The sequence below is a fragment of the Mixophyes fleayi genome, chromosome 3 (assembly GCF_038048845.1).
Source record: "Mixophyes fleayi isolate aMixFle1 chromosome 3, aMixFle1.hap1, whole genome shotgun sequence".
Classification (NCBI taxonomy): Eukaryota; Metazoa; Chordata; class Amphibia; order Anura; family Limnodynastidae; genus Mixophyes; species Mixophyes fleayi.
In genome coordinates, this window is record NC_134404.1 from 237684059 (window position 1) to 237703213 (window position 19155).

General features: G+C 41.9%; 1 protein-coding gene across 2 annotated transcripts in view; it reads left to right on the forward strand.

Moving 5' to 3' along the window:
* NUP133 (nucleoporin 133) overlaps positions 1-19155 on the forward strand; it is a 125524-nt gene that overhangs the window by 67735 nt on the left and 38634 nt on the right. For both annotated transcript variants that reach the window (XM_075203302.1, XM_075203303.1), the window contains exons 15-19: positions 1741-1965; positions 10880-11002; positions 15770-15866; positions 16128-16379; positions 16755-16888. In XM_075203302.1, the coding sequence (XP_075059403.1) occupies positions 1741-1965; positions 10880-11002; positions 15770-15866; positions 16128-16379; positions 16755-16888 (831 nt within the window). The remainder of the gene's footprint in view (positions 1-1740; positions 1966-10879; positions 11003-15769; positions 15867-16127; positions 16380-16754; positions 16889-19155) is intronic.

The following is a 19155-nucleotide window of genomic DNA, read 5'->3' on the forward strand; positions in this document are numbered from 1 at the left end:
TCCCTGCTCTAATGTCCCCTGCTCTAACGTTGCCTGCGATCTAACCCTGCTCTCTACCTCTGTCAAATGGCGATGGATTGCTGTGGGGGCGGGTATTTTTGGATTTAAAATATCGCGAGAAACGAGATCCGACGACGTCACAATGACGCTTTGCCTCCATTTCGAATCCGAATTGGCGCGAGAGTACAGAGCCTGCTCGGCTCGGTACTCGAATAGGTAAAGTTCGGGCGGGTTCGGATCTCGGGGAACCAAGCCCGCCCATCCCTAGTTGGAACCAACTTGTCTTAAGCAATATTAAATTACAGTTCCCAGCATGTTTCTTGCTGCTTTTTCTAAAGTATTAAATGTTATCCCTGTGTGCTAAAATCTCAGATACTGAGCTGCAAAAAGACATGGCTGTCAAAAATAAACCCTGTACTTTTTGTAATTTTTCACCATTCCAGTTCCTCTATGAATCATATCTGAGATGTTGCTTTGATTATAAATCCAATATGTCGAGCTCTATAGACACTGGTCTCTAAAAAAACAAAAACATAACACAAAATTGCTTCTTGATTTCAACCCAAACCAAGTTACAAAAAATTTAATTACATTTTACAACGTTGATATTAAGTCATAGTGGTAGCCACACAGATATTTGCACAAATACACAGTAATACATTAATTTGGTACTACTCCAGCCTAGATCAATTTGTCAAAGTGCAAATGTACTTAGTGTTCCAAAGTGGCTGGATATAGCCGTCATTTTATACTCCTGCCTACTCTGGCTAGACTACTGGTATTGTATTGTACAGTTTTTAATTTTATATATATGAGGGTCATTCCACATCAGATCACCCAAAAAAATATGAAACGTCTACCACCCATCTCAGATTTTTTGGGAAAATGTTTTAGTTAAGAGAGGATGTCAAAACAACTATTTCTGCCAAATATCTCGACTGTGTGACAATTAGTTGATTAAATATTTATTTTTCAATTTATTAAATAATTTACTAATCGCGGCTTCTTTATCCAATTATTTGAAGCATTACGGGTGGTTATTAAGGAATTGACACAAAATTTGGACCCCTAATGTAACTCTCCATCCCCAATCCAAAAATCCAAACCAAATTACTTTATCTGCCTCGTGTTGTGTTTTACGGCAAAAACGCACGTTTTTCGAATATAATTATAAACGCTAGATTCAATTGACATTAGGGATCCCATTTTTTGGGTGTGTTTAAAAAATGTGTAAATTACTACCACAAAACAAATCAGCTGGGTACACTCTTTGATAGTGGAGAAAAAATAATAATGGTAGAAATAGTTGTTTTGACATCCTCTCTTAACTAAAAGATTTTCGTAGAAATCTGAGATGGGTGGTGGACAACCCTGGTTGAACTGACATGGAATCGCCCATAAGTCTTTCATGCCTTGCTTTTCAGTTCTTTAGTGGTAAAAAAAATAAAATTGTAGTTACAGCATGAAGGGGTTAATGTGCAAATTTTACAATACTTTATTGGCAAGGACATGGTTAATTGATTTAAAATGCGTGATGGACTCTATGGGTATGTTTTTCTATAATCATTGAAAGGTTACGGAATCCTCTCTCCCCAGGGAGCACCTTTTCTCACTGCCTGCATAGTTGTTGCAAACACTTGCATATTTTATGGCTATAGTTATGCTACACACTAGACGATAGTTAACAGTTTTGCTAGTATCTGTTTATATGTGGGGGGGGGTTTGGTTTGTTTTTTCCAGGTTGGGCTCTTTGATCGTCTAAGCACTTGTCAAGCAAGAGGAATCACCATGGCAACGCGTCTTTTGCTTTGTGAACATGCAGAAAAGCTATCCACTGCAATAGTTCTAAAGAACCACCACACCAAGCTTCCTACACTGGTTAACCCTGCTATACAGCTTGCACTTGACAAAAGGATGTGCTCTGTCCCACAAAATCTTACTGCTGCTGATGTGTTCTTTAGAGAGGTAAGGTACATTTATTATTAACGGTTTGCCAGTATCTGCATTCAAAACAAATATTGGGGTTTTCACAGAGATGGACACTTTTAGTAATCAACATATTTAAAAATATATGTGCCGATCAGCCAGAACATTAAAACCACCTGCCTAATATTGTGAGGGCCCCCCTTGTGCCACCAAAACAGCTCTGACCCGTTGAGGCATGGACGCGACAAGACCTGAAGGTGATATCTGGCACCAAGATGTTAGCAGCAGATCCTTTTGAGTCTTGTAAGTTGCGAGGTGGGGTCTCCATGGCTCGGACTTGTTTTGCCAGCACATCCCGCAGATGCTCAATCTAATTGAGATCTGGGGAAATTGGAGGCCAAGTCAACACCTTGAACTCTTAATTATGTTCCTCAAGCCATTCCTGAACAATTTTTGCATTGTGACATGGAGCATTTCCCTTCTGAAAGAGGCAACTGCCATCAGGGTATATCATTGCCATGAAGGGGTGTACTTGGTCTGCAACAATGTTTAGGTAGGTGGTATGTGTCAAAGTAACATCCATATCAATGCCAGGACCCAAGGTTTCCCAGCAAAACATTGTAGAGCATCACACTGCCTCCGCCGGCTTGGCTTCTTCCCATAGTGCATCCTTGTGCCATTACTTTCCCAGTTAAACAACACAAATAGTGTAATTATTAAAATCATATTTAACGGTTTGTTTGGGCATATCATGGATTGCCATTTACAACAATATATTAGCAACAAACATGCCACAGTTGCCTCAGAGTTGGCTGTTAAACTCGGCTAATAGATATCAGGGGGATGGTCTTATGATACGTTCCCTTACTAATGTAATACAACAGTATAACAGTAATCAAAATAAAATATAGTATTTAAAAAAGTAAAATAAAGAACCACTTAATAGAGATATTATTCCAAATTAATGTTAGATGAGGTCACAACATTGGTTTATTGTGAGTAGGTGATTGGAACATCTTGTTTCCGACCGATCTGCATTTGTGAAAGGCACCTAAAATTATCCCTAGTTTAACTCCTGCATACTTATTACATTTAAAGTAGCTATTGCACTTTTGACATGTTTTGGGGAGTTGCATGGAAGCTATTTGCATGCTGTTCTGTTATTGACAGTACAAATGGTCAATGAAGTGTGTCAATACAGCCTACTACATAAGAAAGCTGAGAAATTTGTAACACACACAAACTAAAAATCCCACATGAATTATGTCAGTACTTCTTGTTGGGGTTATTCACTATTTATTTCTTTTGAGAGGAAAGGAAAAAACAAAAATGGCTTAGTTCATGCACTATGGTGCAGCTAGTGTTGTGCCTGCATTGAGGAATGTCACCTGGTTTACTGACACTGGGTCACAGACAGAACCATAAATGGGCAAAGAATTATTATATTATTTTTTATATATATATATATATATATATATATATATATATATATATATATATATATATATATATATTTATTATACAGGATTCTGTGGAAAGATATGGTAGCACATAAGAACTACAAAAACAATTGGATATTTTGCTCATAGCAATCAATAAGATTTTACCTTGCATTTATCTACTTAGTACATTCTAGAATCTGATTAGTTTCTAAGGGCAATATCTCCACTTTTGATTTTTAGGAAATTTAATCTACCCCCCCCATAGTCTTCTTTCTGCATTTAATAGTTTGTGATTGTTGCATGGCAGTTTTTCAGGAAGTTATGTTCTCCAATGAAAAAAACAAAAAACAAATGTACCATACCACACCATTGTAGGTCCATTCTTTGTGACACCAATGCATTTTGCCATGTCTCACAGATTTATTATGGGTCCACAAACTAATGCAAACCAAGAGAAAAAAACCTTTTGTTTTTAGCTCCATTATTGCATAACGCCTACATTTCATAAGTCTATATTGGTGAACGAACAGGTTAAACTTTGGTTATATTGATGATTAGCAATTTGCAAAAAAAATATTATGGTGTATCTCTTCTGATAATGACTTTAAAATGACACTCAACTTATTTTTCTCTTTCATCCAGTCTGGGGGACACTGCTTACCATGGGGTTGTGGAGGGGAGCACGGGAGTTGGCACCTAGCTAGTTAATCTTTAACACTGCTGACAGACCCCTCCCCTCTACAATCCCCCTGCCTCTTCCTCCCCAGTTTTTTCTAGGTGCCCAAAGGAGTTGGGCTTATTAGAAATAGCTAGTGATTATTTTATTTATTTTTGTACATAACTTTATTTTTTCTTTAAATTTTTATAGTTTAGTCAGTTTAGGGCAGAGCTGGGAGTGTGTTTTACAGAAAGAGAACAGACTCACACAAACTGGGCAGCGGTGACTGGACTCTGTCAGAGAGAGCAGACTGCTCTCAATGGCAGAACATTAACGGTCACAGGATAGAGTGACAAGCGGTCTCACCGGACCGCTGTCACTCCAGGAGGCTCCATGATAACCGGCGAGGCCATTAGGCACAGAGCGCCGCCTATCATATCATCTTGCCGGCGACCATGATTTTTTTTCAAGGACAGCGGAGATACAGGAATGAAGGAGGAGAAAAACGGGGCCATACCAAGATCCCCCCTCAGGTGAATAGGAGGGGGCATCGGGGTATTAACGCTGCAGGAGACCTCTAAGAGGCCTCCATAACTCTGCCAATTTCATCGATAAAGTTCCTTTTAAAAAAAAAAAGAGACAGAAAGCTGCAGAGGGGGAACTATCACAAGAGCTCCCCTGCTCTCAGCACAGATGGTACAGTCCGGACTCTGGCGCCAAACAGAAGCCCGGGAAGGAACTTATCTCCAAGGGAGCAGACACCAGGACACTGCTGTTGGACTTCTCCCCTGATTGGCCCTTTTGGTTAAGTACCAAAAACCCTTCTTTAACCTTTTACTGACTGTTTATGTGGTTACAGGAGAAAGGCTAGTAGGATTGTAAATATATTCTTACTTGCACATTTAGCTTTTAATTGTTACACACATACAAGTACAGCTTTTATTACACAATAGTCTTTTCTTGTTGTAAACTCTGTCTTTCAGAAAATATCTTTTAGGATATCTATCTAAGTGTGTTTGGTGTGCTTTTCCTTTTAAAATGACAGAAAAGGGAAAAGGCCCTATGGCAAAATATTTCACATGTTCTAAATGTAAAGTTAAATTACCTAATGGGCAGAAAGACCCGTTGGCGCTCTGCTCAGCCTGTGAAGGAGAGGTGCCCTCTGCACAGACCCAGCTCCTTCCAGCCCCACTGACTGAGGAACCGTCCTGGGTAGCTTCCCTGACACAGTCTGTTTCCTCTTTGGCACAGATGGTCTCCCAATCTACTCAATTGTTGTCTAGTGTGGCAGCGTCTGTGATAAATAACGCTAATGCTCCTGTTGGGCTCCCTGCTGCCACGGTTTCTACTGAAACAGCTATAGCAGGACCTTCCTCGGCATTTATTAAGGGTTTGGAAAAACTTAACCTGTTGCTTGAGTCCCCAGACCTGCCCCCAGCTAAAAGAAAGCGGCTCAGATACGCTAGACCTCTCATGGTCCTTTCTGATTCAGAGGGACTTTCAGAAGAGGAAACGGATTCAAATTTGGACCAGGTTCCATCTTCGGAACAGGAAGAAGTCACTAAATATCAATTTATTGACGATTTGATTTTAGGGGTGAGGCAAGCGTTGGACCTCCCAGGAATGGAGGATCCTAGTCCTAGAGACAGAAGTCTATTTAAAAAGGCCAAAAGGAAGGTTATTCGTTTTCCCCCTTCTACAGAACTCAGAGATATTGCTGAGGGAGCCTGGAAACAGCCTGATAAAAAGTTTTCTGTTCCAAAAAGGTTCTCTTCCCAGTATCCGTTAGAGGAAGAGGTCGTGGCTCGCTGGGAGGAAATTCCGAAAGTAGATAATCCTGTGGCACGTTTGGCCCGTCATACTCTCCTTCCTCCCCCGGGCTCAGCAACTCTGCAGGATCCCACTGACCGCAGAGTGGAATCCCAGTTAAAATCTATATTTGTAGCAGCGGGTTCTTCCTTTAGACCCACGTTTGCTTCAGCTTGGGTTGCCAAAGCCATGGAGACATGGGCAGAGCAACTAGCACAGTCCTTACAGGACCCAGAGTTGGTTACCCTGGCGTTACATTTAAAGGAAGCGTCAGGATATATTTATGAGGCGGCTCAGAGCTCAGCATCTGTGTCCTCCTCTATTCAGGCTGCGTCGGTTTCAGCCAGAAGAACATTATGGCTGAAATCCTGGGAAGGGGATTCTGAGTCAAAGAAATCTATGGAATCCATTCCTTTTTCAGCTGCAGGTCTGTTTGGTCCGGAGTTAGATAACATGATTTCCCAGGCAACAGGGGGCAAGAGCACCTCTTTGCCGGTTTTCTCCGGTAGAAGTCGGACCCCACGGCTTAGTTCCTTTCGTCAGCCCTTTCGGGGTACATCCTTACCCAGAGGGCAGTCGTTTAAGGGTAGACACCCGAATTCACGAGGCTCGTCCGTCAGAGGCAGGTCCTCTTTTGCAGCTAGGCGCCAGGCCTCCAAGACTCGGGAAAAACCTGCGTCCTGACTGCCCCCATACTCCCCAGGAGGTGGCGCTGGTGGGGGGACGTCTGTCTCTTTTTCAGGAACAGTGGGCAGCGTCATCCCAAGACCCTTGGATTCGGGGAATTATTTCAAGAGGGTACATGATAGATCTGATGGGACCAATCCCTCAGCGTTTCTTTGTAACCTCGCTACCCCGAGATCCCCAAAGAAGACAGGCAATGCAGGCTTGTGTCGCCTCTCTTCTTTCGCAAAAAGTCATCTGCAAGGTCCCAGACAACCAGAAAAGAAAAGGTTTTTATTCAAATCTTTTTCTGGTCAAGAAGCCGGATGGCTCATTTCGACCCATTCTAAACTTAAAGAGCCTCAATGTGCACTTACGAGTGGACAAGTTTCGAATGGAGTCCCTAAGGTCAGTGATAAACGGCCTGGAGAAGGATCAGTTTATGGCATCCATAGACATAAGAGATGCATACCTCCACATTCCTATTTGGAGCAAGCATCAGTCCCTCCTGAGGTTCAAGATAGGGAGCTCCCATTATCAGTTCCGGGCCCTTCCTTTTGGCCTCTCCACAGTTCCAAGGGTCTTCACGAAGATCATGTCGGTGATGGCAGCGTGTCTTCACCTACAGGGAGTTCAGGTCGTTCCCTATTTAGACGATCTACTCATCAAATCCTCCTCAGAGGTTGGCTTACGTCAACACTTATCACTCACCTTGGCAATCCTCGAGAGCCATGGGTGGCTGATAAACGTAAAAAAAAATCCCAGATGGTCCCGTGTCAACGCATGGTCTTCCTGGGGCTCATCATGGATACCAGTCGACAGAAGGTATTCCTGCCTACAGAGAAGATCAGTTCAATCCGGGCTACAACAATTCAGGTCTTGTCCTCTCCCAAGCCCTCCATTCATTTGTGCATGCGCCTGCTTGGGAAGATGGTGGCCTCTTTCGAAATGATCCCCTTCGGTCGGGCTCATTCCTGATGCTTCCAGTGGGATCTGTTACAGAAATGGTCAGGATCCCACATACGCTTGGATCTGAAGAAGATCTAGCTGTCTCCGAGGACGAGAGAATCGCTCCAGTGGTGGCTGAATCAGGTTCATCTGTCAGAGGCCAGGTCCTTCGCTCCATGCTCATGGATCATAGCCACGACAGATGCCAGCCTGAGAGGTTGGGGGGCGGTAATCCTGCACCTTCGGCTCCAGGGACTTTGGTCAATTCAGGGGGCTCAGACCCTCCTTCAGGGCCACCCCGTCAGAGTTCAGTCCGACAATGCCACGGCCGTGGCATATGTCAACAGGCAGGGAGGAACCAGGAGCGCAGCCGCAATGAAAATTGCAGCTCAGATTTTTGCTTGGGCAGAACAGTACATTCCAGCAATCTCGGCAGTATTCATTCCGGGAATAAAAAATTGGGAGGCCGACTACCTAAGTCTAAATCAAATGATGCCGGGGGAGTGGTCTCTCCATCCGGAAGTATTTCAGTCTCTGGTTCAGAGGTGGGGTCTTCCGGATATGGACCTCATGGCCTCCAGACACAACAAAAAAGTTTCACGGTTTTGCGCAAGGGCAAGAGACCCCTTAGCGGTGGACGCAATGACGATGTCATGGAAATTCAGGTTAGGATACCTGTTTCCTCCGTTTCCCATGCTTATTCACGTGCTCAGACGAGTAAGGCAAGGCGGTCTGCCGGTAATTCTAGTAGCTCCCTCATGGCCACGTCGAGTGTGGTACGCGGATATAATCTCAATGGCGGTAGGACAAGGATTTCGTCTTCCGTCACGAGACGACCTTCTTCTTCAAGGTCCCTTCCGTCACCAGAATTTACCTCAGCTCAGTTTAACGGCATAGCTGTTGAAGCCAGCCTCTGGAGGTCTAGGGGTTTTTCCCCCAGTGTAGTGAACACTATGATGCAAGCTCGAAAGCCAGTTTCAGCTTGCATCTACCACCGGATATGGCGAGCCTATATCAGATGGTGCGAAGATAGAACAGGTCATCCGTCTTCCTTTCGTCTCCCTCGCTTATTGGCTTTCCTTCAGGATGGGCTGGAAGCAGGGCTTCGTTTAGGTTCCCTAAAGGTTCAGGTATCGGCACTTTCAGTCTTTTTCTCACCTGAAATTAGCGGATTTGCCAGATATTAGGACTTTTCTTCAGGGAGTCTTACATATTCAGCCTCCCTATGTTCCGCCTACAGCACCATGGGATCTTAACCTGGTACTGGATATGCTTAAAGGGCCTCCCTTTGAGCCCTTACTTGTGGCAGATTTTAGGTGTTTGACTTGGAAGGTCGTTTTTCTTTTGCCAATTGCTTCGGCACGTAGGGTGTCGGAATTGGGAGCTCTGTCTTGCCGGGAACCTTATCTGGTTTTTCACGAGGACAGAGCGGTTTTGAGAACACTCCCTTCTTTTGTTCCTAAAGTGGTGTCCTCTTTCCATTTGAACCAGGAAATTGTAGTTCCGTTTTTTTCATCTACTTCTTAGTCTGATCTGCAGTCTATGGAAAAGTTAGATGTGGTTAGGGCTCTCCGTATTTATGTCAAAAGAACATCTCAAATTAGACGAACCGATTCTCTGTTTGTCCTATATGAATCTAACAAAAGGGGCTGGCCAGCCTCTAAACAGTCCATTGCAAGATGGATTACGGCAACTATTAGGCAGGCTTACATAAGAGCTAACCTTCCTGTACCAGAGAGACTTACGGCCCATTCCACCAGATCGGTAGGGGCGTCATGGGCAGCAAGAAATGGGGCTTCTGCTGACCAGCTTTGCAGGGCAGCCACCTGGTCTTCTGTCCATACATTTACCAAATTCTATCAATTTAATGTATTCGCTTCCGCGGATGCAAATTTTGCTCGTAGTGCTATACGAGCAGGGTTTTCAGAGCGGTCCCACCCTTAGGGGGCTGCTTTAGAACGTCCCCATGGTAAGCAGTGTCCCCCAGACTGGATGAAAGAGAAAAGAGGATTTATGTACTTACGTTAAATCCGTTTCTCTGATTCCGTCTGGGGGACACTGCGATCCCTCCCTTCTGCCTTTCCTCTGTATGCTCTTGGTTGATTGATCTATCTCCTTGGGGCTTTTTAATTAACTGGGGAGGAAGAGGCAGGGGGATTGTAGAGGGGAGGGGTCTGTCAGCAGTGTTAAAGATTAACTAGCTAGGTGCCAACTCCCATGCTCCCCTCCACAACCCCATGGTAAGCAGTGTCCCCCAGACGGAATCAGAGAAACGGATTTAACGTAAGTACATAAATCCTCTTTTATTTTTAATTTATGTCTAATAAAAATATTTTTGTACATAGCTTAATATTTGTACTTTAGAAGTTTGCCTTTATCCTATGATTGTGGTAGTAAGTATGCTTGAAGAGCTCGCGATAAAGTAACGTTTCATTATTTGCTTTTTACTTATGGGAATATCTGTACCCCAGTGCTTTTCAATGTAATGGATGTGTGATTATCCTCTCCATACAATAGACATTATCAAGAGCAGCAGATAGGACACAATTTTGATGTATCTTTTTTCCTGTATATTTTTGGTCCTGATACATCTTTTTAAGTTTACTCATAACCTTTACAGGAGGATAACCAAGAAACAATAAATACAACATACGTTTGCCTGTGCACAATTAAGTAAATATATTTTTTTGAAGGTTAGTGTCCTTTTAAAATAAATTGATATACTCTCCACTACATAAAGGTCCCTGTCTGTAACCCAACAAAATATACTGTATATAATTTTCCTGGGAAACAAATATAAATATGCCCAGGGGTGGGGTACTGACACAAAACAAACATTTTATTTGTCTGATAATAAAGGGTAAGAACTATCCAAACATTAAACAGCCTCTAAACCTAAAATACAAGTTGGTCTATATAAATATAAAAACTACTTTCAGAATTGAAGATCTTTTAGATAAAGTTATGTTTGTGGAGGGAAATATTTTCCTACACAGCTGAGTTCTTGTCCATGAATCCAGTTGAAGAACCCTGCAGCTAGCTAGCCTGAAATGTGATGTAAAAGATATTTCACATTGTATAAAAAGGGAGTACAGCCTATTTAACCTATTTTTTCCATGTGCGTTTGTGAATGATGTTGGTAGCTTCTTTACCTAAGACAACTTGTTTAGCGACACTTTAACTAGTATGTCACTTTGTGGGTTGAAGCTGTAGTGTAACCAGTTTGCCCATATATTGAGTGGCAGAGATTGAGAAGAATATAGCCTGTACACGCTACATCACTAATATATTAGGTTTTAACTGTGTCTACTTTTACCTTTAGAGTGGCTAATAATATGCTATGAAGCAGTTATTTTTCTTTGTTTGTTTAAATGACATTTTTAAATTTCCTAGCTCCTACTTATTATATATGTGAATATTTTTTTCAACTCAGCTGTCACAAATGGATTCAGTCTTTGAATGCTTTATCGAAAATGAGGAAGCCGACTTGCAAATTACAATGATGGACTCAGGAGAGTGGGCAAATATAATAATCGATGTGAACATGATTCTGAAGGTATAGGACAATTTTCCTGTAGTGCGCATTTTATAGCCTTGATGGGTCCTCCTTTGCCTGCATTTATTGTAAATGTCAAATGTGTTTGTGAACTGGTTCATTGTTAATGAATATTAGTGTTGCCATAACCATAAGAAACGTTTACATTTTAGTTCTTCATTAGATAATATATTTTACATGTTACTAACATGTTTAATGATTTGAAATGTTAACACTCAAAAAGATAGTCTATGTCCAACTGGAAAACATACTACAAATTAAGTTTATGAAGTAGCAAACGTAACTACTTGCCTATCCACAGAGGAAACATTAATAAATTCACTAAGGGGAGCAAGATATCACAAATCTAGTAGTGCCTTATTTTAACCAAAAGATGCAGACAGACTTTACTACACAATTTTACAACTGCAGTGCAAAATTATAGTAAGACATTTATGGTACGTTTTCCTGTGAAATTTCTGAAAGTGTGTTAGACTCTGCAATTACATGACAGCTGTGATACTTGTAAAATTAATGAGCATAATCCTTTACAATATAAATTAGCGCTGCACATAAAGTACTCTTTCATATTGCCATAGTTTTACTTTTTAGCTATAAAGCAGATGTGGCCCAGTGGGCCACAACTCTTTGCCTAAAGCAATCTTCATCTATGGTACAAAAAAAAAAAAAACACACCAAACTCTTAGGCTTTCAAATTTCAATAGCTGTTGTTCAATATATAACACCACCTGGATTCCAATTCAGTGTTACTCCCTACAAGAGGAAATCCCCAGCTACAAATTCATAAAACCCAAACAAATAGGGGCGCCATAATATTGGAAAAAATGACACAAGTATAATAAATAAAAATATCTGATAGTGAATACTAAGGAATATAGTGTCAGAAAAAAACCTTTATTTATTGCATATTAATAGAACAAATGGTGTATATAAAACATGCAATTTTAAAAATGCCAATGAATAATCTCAAAAAAAAAAACAATGACACGCCTATCAAACCATGTCCTTATATGACTCCATGGTATGAACAAACAAAACCAAAAGTCTTCATTTATGGTATATCTTATGAAATAAAGTACAAGAGATTTTTGTCTTAACTACATAATTGATCTCAAGCAGCAAGTTTCGAAATATATACACTAATTCTCTGGCCTCCTTTGGGGGGCATCGGGGTATAGAGAAGGACAGGGCGAACTGACACTTTAAGAAACTTCTCTTAACTAGCTATGTCTCCTCCCTCTATACCCCACTTCCTGTTTCCTCAGTTTTTTGTTTTCTTTTAACTTCCAGACGAACAGGCTGTGTTTGGACTGTGCAGCAGCCCAATTCTGTTTTTAATAATTTTCTTTCGTTTGCATTTACTTTTACATCGGTGGTTTCTGCCTCCTGTTCTGAGACAGCAACCGAGTCGCAGAGCCGCATCTGTCAATAACGTGTAAAAGCGTACAGCACGGATGGCTGTGCGCTGTCTGGAGAGGGGCATCAGAGGTACCATGGAGGTTACCCTCCCCTGATTTCCCTTCCAACACTCAGGTAGCTCTCCTAGGAGCCGGGAGGAGAGCTATCCTGACCGTCAGTGTGTGGAGGAATTAATACGGGCAGTATGTCAGGTTCTTGAGATTCCTGAGATGGCAGTCCTTGTTGCTGCGGAACCCTCTTCCATTGCGCAGCGGACAAAGCAACCTTTGTCTTTTCCCACTTTTTTCCAATTGGAGGATTTGCTGGGTGAGCCTTGGTCTTCACCAGATCGTAATTTCCAGGGGTCTTGTCAGCTGCAGTCATGTTATCCCTTTCCCCTTGAGGTTCTTGCAAATTGGGAAGCTCCTCCATATGTGGACTCTCCAGTTGCAAAGCTGGCCAACGTTACTACCATCCCTCTTCCCAATGCAGCCACTCTTAAGGACGGTGCAGACTAAGGTTAAGGGCGTCCTCAAATAAATTTCTGTGGCAGTAAGTGCCTCCTTGCGGCCCGGCCTGCCTTAGCTTTGGCTTGTGGCAACAACTGTAGAACGCTGATCCGAACAGCTGTCTAACGGTTTGTTGGCAGGGAGACGGTCTTCTGAACTGCTTCCCTTGGTGGAGCAAATTCAGAGAGCTACGGATTTTTTGGGAGAGGCAGCTCTGGACACGGGACTGATAGGGGCTCGAATATCTGCTTCTGTGGTTTCGGCTCATCATACTCTCTGGCTTAAGTCCTGGGAGGCTGATGTGGAGTCTGAAAAGGCTATTGAGGCGATTCCTTTTTCTGGGGGTTTTGTTTAGGGCTCAGCTTGACTCCATTATCAGATAAGCAACGGGAGGAAAGAGCTCTTTTCTTCCTGTCAATGCTCCCAAAAACAGGATGTCCAGATTCTGGTCCTTTTGATCTTCAGGCAGGTCTCGAGAACAGTACTCCTCAGGTCAGTTGTCCGCCCCCGGGGTGGTCTGCAGCATGGGTGTCAGTCCTGGTCTGCTCAGCGTCCAGTAGCCAAGTTAGCAGACAAGCATTCGGTACGAAGGTCATTTTGCCCCTCCATGGTCACCCTTGGTGGGAACCTGTCTTCTCATTCAAAGATCGGTGGTTTCAGTTTACCACGGATGCCTGGGTACGGGTAGTTATGCACTGTGGGCTACATAAGCGATCTGCTCGGTCATCCTCCCAGGGGCTTCTTTACCACAAAGCTTTCCAGCATGTCCTCGAAAGCAACTGACACTGCAAGGATCACTCCCTGATTTTCTTCCAAAGTAGTTACTCTGGTTCGGGATTCACAAAAAGTTTGGGATTTTTTTCCAAAATTTCTCTGGTTCCAACACCTGACTGCTCATTTAAACCCATTCTGAATCTGAAAACTTTGAACACCCATGTCAGGGTGCCCTGTTTCAAGATGGAGTCTTTGCGGTCGGTGATTCACGGCATGGAACAGGGGGAGTTCATGGTGATTCTCTACATTAAGGATGTCTATTAGCATATTCCCATCTGAGAGGGTCATCAGTCCCTCAGGATTGCATTTCAGTAAGAGCACTACCAATTTCAAGCTCTTCCCTTTGGTCTGACCACGGCCCGCTGGATGATTTTTTCTTTTTGTCTCCGGATGGGTGTTCTTGGCTCCGGAAAATATTCTGGCCTTGCCGAAGATGGTGAGATCCCTGTTGGCTTCCAGGCTGACCTCGTTTACACGACTTTAGAGGCAGTCCCATTTGCTCAGTTCCAGTTGGAACGAGATAGAAATGGAACCAATTTTAGCTAAATCTGTCGAACCAGGAATTTTGTCTCTCCTTGTGTGCATCAGTCGCTCATTTGGTACCTGCAGTAACAAAATTTATGCAAGGGTCGTCCGTTCTCATTCTAGGATTGAACCTTGATCTCAACGGCATTCAGGGGTAGGGAGTCATCTATTCACTCTCTGTTTCAGGATCTGTGGTCTCTGAAGGAATCTAAACTTCCAATCAATGTGTTGGAACTGCAGTCCGTGTTACATGCTCTGATCAGGGCACAACATTTGCTGCAGGGATGAGTAAAGATTCAGTCTGACAATGCTATGGCCGCAGCATACCTCAATCACCAGGGCAGCACCAAGAGTCCCATTCGAGAGACGCACAGGATCTTTCAGTGGGCCAAAGCTCATGTTCCAATGGTAATGGCCATCTTTATTCCAGGGGTAGAAAATTGGGAAGCCGATTTTCTCAGCTGGCAGACTCTGCATCCCAGCAAATGGTCACTCCACACAGGTGTTTCGCCAGTTGGTAATCAGATGGGGTCAACCGGACGTCGACATAATGGCATCTCTGTTGAACTAAAAGGTCCACCTCTTTTGTTCCCATGCAAAAGTTCTTCTGGCTGTCTCATTAGCCGCCATGTCCGTTCCTCAGAGGGTCTGGTGCATATGTATACGTATATATTGTATGTGTCATTCCTCAGTGTAGACAGCTGTGGAATGAATATGACAATGCTTTAAAAATAAATTCTAATAGTATAATCCTTAACTAATTATATCCAACATGCGCTCTTACTTCTCTACAGCAGGTTAGATTTAGTGGTCCTTAAAATTGTAGAGTAGGGATCTGTGTGCTACAAGGCCCAGTGGCCCTCACAAAGTAAAGAACTAGTTAAATATTTGAGCTTTATTTCACATAGATTCACTGCAATCTTCCTTTGTGACACTGCTATTTGCTATGGAAGACCCTGTTTCTTCCATATCAATCTCTGTCTATGCTTAACCCAATTCCACCCCTCACATCTTAATAATGCACCTGGCCATGTGCTGCTTTGTCCTCACCTACATAATCACAGTGTACAGGCCACTCCATTCCATAGATCGACATACTGCTCTCCTGCTGAGCAAGAGTGCAATCATATGAGCAGAACGTGATGATTGAATGCAATAAAGTGTTCAGACCCTTGTCAAGTGCATCTTAAAAAAGAGAGCTTTATTATCTCATGACACTTTAAAATACTAGCAATTACCATCATATCATTCAGATATCTTCTAAAGGAAACTTAATTGGGCTGGATAACATATGGGGTTGCTGTTGGATTAGGTAAGTAAAGCTGCACCAGTACAGACTTAGAATGGGTAGACCATGTGTACAGTTTGTGTGAAATTTATACCGACAAGTCAATGTAATCAACCTACATATTCATAAAATGTTAATCTGTACTTGTAGGGTTTACATGCTTTAGTAATAGTTGCCATATGTTTAAATTCATGTTTAAATTCTTAGGAGTTGGCTTTCAAAAAAGTACAATTTTAAAAAATTGCATAATCAATTAAACATTCTTATTTTTAGGATATGTTGCATGCAGCATTTCAGTACCGACAGAATAAAGGTTCTCTCTATAAAAGTGAACACACAGAAAAAGAACCAGAATATATTCCATGGACTGGTATGTGTAATGATTGCTTGTACCCTTTACTGGACTAGTTATGCAGGAACAGATGCTCTCTATATATACTTCAACATTGACCGTGCTAGTTTATGTTCCTCCAACAGTCTGCAACTCTTTTGTAATTTCAGAGACATTCTGGGGGGGTAAATAATTTCTTGAATACCATGGCCTTTTTATTATTAATGAGGGTTTATGTAAGAATTGGTACAGATGTAAAATCCCCTCCCAATAACATACTACTTATTGTTATATATACAGCTTCCAGTGGACCCTCCGGTATCCGCACAGTAATCACACGTCAGCACAATATAATTCTGAAGAAAGTCTACCCTCAGGCTGATTCCAGACTCCGTATGGACCTAATTGAACAGCTGGTGGCACTGTTAAATTATTTTCTTGATGATTACGTCACTCAGTTGAAATCTGTGGATCGACCAACTGACCAAGAGCGATACATTAATCTGGAAACGGAGTATGCACAGAAGAGATCAGAACTCTTAACTCCTTTCTGTGAGTGAAATGTTTATTTTAATCAAGGCAAAGCACATTTTTCAGGCTAGATTGCACCCCAGAATATAAGACACATTTATTAAAAATGTTCTGTACATTTTATGAATGTCTGTCTAATATAATAATAACCCACAATATGATAAACAAATATGTTAATTGGTTGTCCTAGTCCTACTTTAAGGAGATGTATAATTGTACAAAAGGTGCAGATGCATATTGGGTTTTGATCCTTCTGGGTGCCAGTGTGTGAGTGTGCAATGTGCTACTGGTTGTTAAGTTTTTTCTCTAGTTTCCTTAATCTATTTTTGAATTTGGTTTGCACCATATATAATCTAACTTAAAGTGTATTGTGTTATATATTTATTTATTCTGTAGTGACTCTGGGACAGCATCAATGGGCATCTAGTCTTGCTGAGAAGTTCTGTGATTTTGATATCTTGGTACAAATATGTGAAAGTACTGACAACCAGAACAGACTGCAACGATACATGACTCAGTTTGCAGATCAGGTGTGTATCACTTGTAGTTTATGGAGCTGATTGAGGGTCTATTGTATTTAAAAAGAAAAAATTTAAACAGCTAATTTTACTATTAATAAATCAGCCTCTATTAAGATTAACTCCCAAGGCGATAGAATGTAAAAAATAACCCAGTATTTGGAAATCAGTGTGCAGTAAACTTTAACACTGTAATTTACAGCAAGTAATTTAACACTGTTGTGCTGATCAATAATTCAAGTTCTGTGATTTAGTTATAAAGTCTTTCTGACCTTGCCGTTACCATTGATGATATAATTTATTTCAGAGGGTACTGAAGAAAAATAAAAAGAGCAGCTATGCTTTAGACACCTGCACAGAGTCGGTTACTCCCAAGTTACTTGAATTGCTGCGCAAATTGCAGTTGCCAAATTTTACTTGTTAGTGGGAATTTTCACTTAAAGAAAAAAGACAGGTGCGACAAGTAATGAAGTTGGGCAGCATGTTTAAAAGGCGGGGAAAAGGTAAAACAGCCACCCAGTCCTTGTTTTTGTTTAACAGAATTTAATTTAAATGACAAAGTGGCATCCCCTGGAAATTCTGTAAACGGCCTTAGAATAAATCCATCACTTATAGTATAATCATATTTTATTTCAGTCAACAGAGAGCGCCACCATCTGTAGGACGGTACCAGGTTCCCTGGTATTGAGAGAGGGAGACTTGGACCGCACACTAACACAGATGAGCTAAAGGGTTCTGTGGGCTTATATATAGAAGCCAGTGCATCCCAGAGAGACCAGCTGTATCGTTAGGCTGCTTGATAATAACACAAGCACGCCATAACGGATATTGGAGGAACAAGGCGCAGCATAAAGAGAGGACATCATTTTGTTATTACCGTTATTTTATATGTTTTTATGAAATTTGTCAATAAGTTTTAAAAAAAATTATGGGAGCAGGTATAAAAAGCCCCGGATTTTAATACAGAGTACTCTTTGAAAAATTCCTATGGATGAAACGCGTTAGAGAGAACGATACAACACTTTTTGACCCTACTGGAACACCATACAGGAACGTCTATGTTACACATGCGGGTCAGTACAGCCGGGAACATAGACATCCGCTGAAGGACAAACGCAGCCGGCTTATTAGGATTGATTCAAACAAGTGGAAACCGACGTGACAGAGTAAGATTAGAGCTAGCTAGAAACTAGGGTTAGATGGTTTCACAGATGGAAAAGCTTGTATATTGACACCTCTGCTGCAAAAACTCTCTCTCTTACCATTAGAGTTCTGGAGCAACATGGGTGGATAAAATATCTTACAAAATCCCAGCTGACTCCCTGTCAGCAGATGGTCTTCCTGAATCTAATCTTGGATACCAGGTTGCATTAGATTATTCCTTATAATCCGAGGAATCCTTTGATGTTGTTCGTGCACTTTGCATATATGTCATATGAACTTCGGATATTCACAAGACAGATTTCCTCTTTGTCCTGTTGCAGGCTTATAAGAGGGGACAGCAGGCTACTAAGCAGACCATCGCCATGGGGCTTACAACCTCCCATTAGGCAGGCCAATATCACGACAGATTGGCCTGTGCCTAGCCATCTTGTCGCCCATTCCACCTGCTCAGTGGGTGCTTCTTGGGCTACACAAAATAGAGTTTCAGCGGATCAGCTTTGCGGAGCAGCCGCCCGATCCTCTGTCCATAACTTTTTTAAATGTTTAATGTTTTTGTGTCCTCGGGCGTCAGTTTTGGACACAGTGTTTTGCGTGCCAGGCTCATAACGGTCCCCTCCATTAGGAGGCTGCTTTAGAACGTCCCCATGCTAGCAGTGTTCCCCAGATAGGATGAAAGAGAGGAAGATTTATAAACTTACGATAAATCTTTTTTTCTTGAGTTCATCTGGGGGACACTGCATTCCCTCCCTTCTGCTCTTTTCTTAGTTGTTACCCTTGGGGCTATATAAATACTCTGAGGATGCAGGTGCTTGCAGAGGGGAGGGGGGGGGGATGGAGAATGACTCAGAGAGAATTATTTATCGCAAGTATAAAAATCCTCCTTTCATGCAGGAAAACTTAGGCAGCTACAAATCAATCAAAGGACCTAATCAAAAATTTTTATTTTGCACCTAGTCAATCTGCATAAATCAGAAGAGCATGAATCTTTTTTACCCTTCTGCGGTCCACTGGTTTTGCCTTTTAAATTTCAAATAATTTCATTAGTACTAAATGTGTATTTGCTGGAATACTAGGAAACTATAGATTTTAAATATGTTAGAATGTTCTGAGCTTAT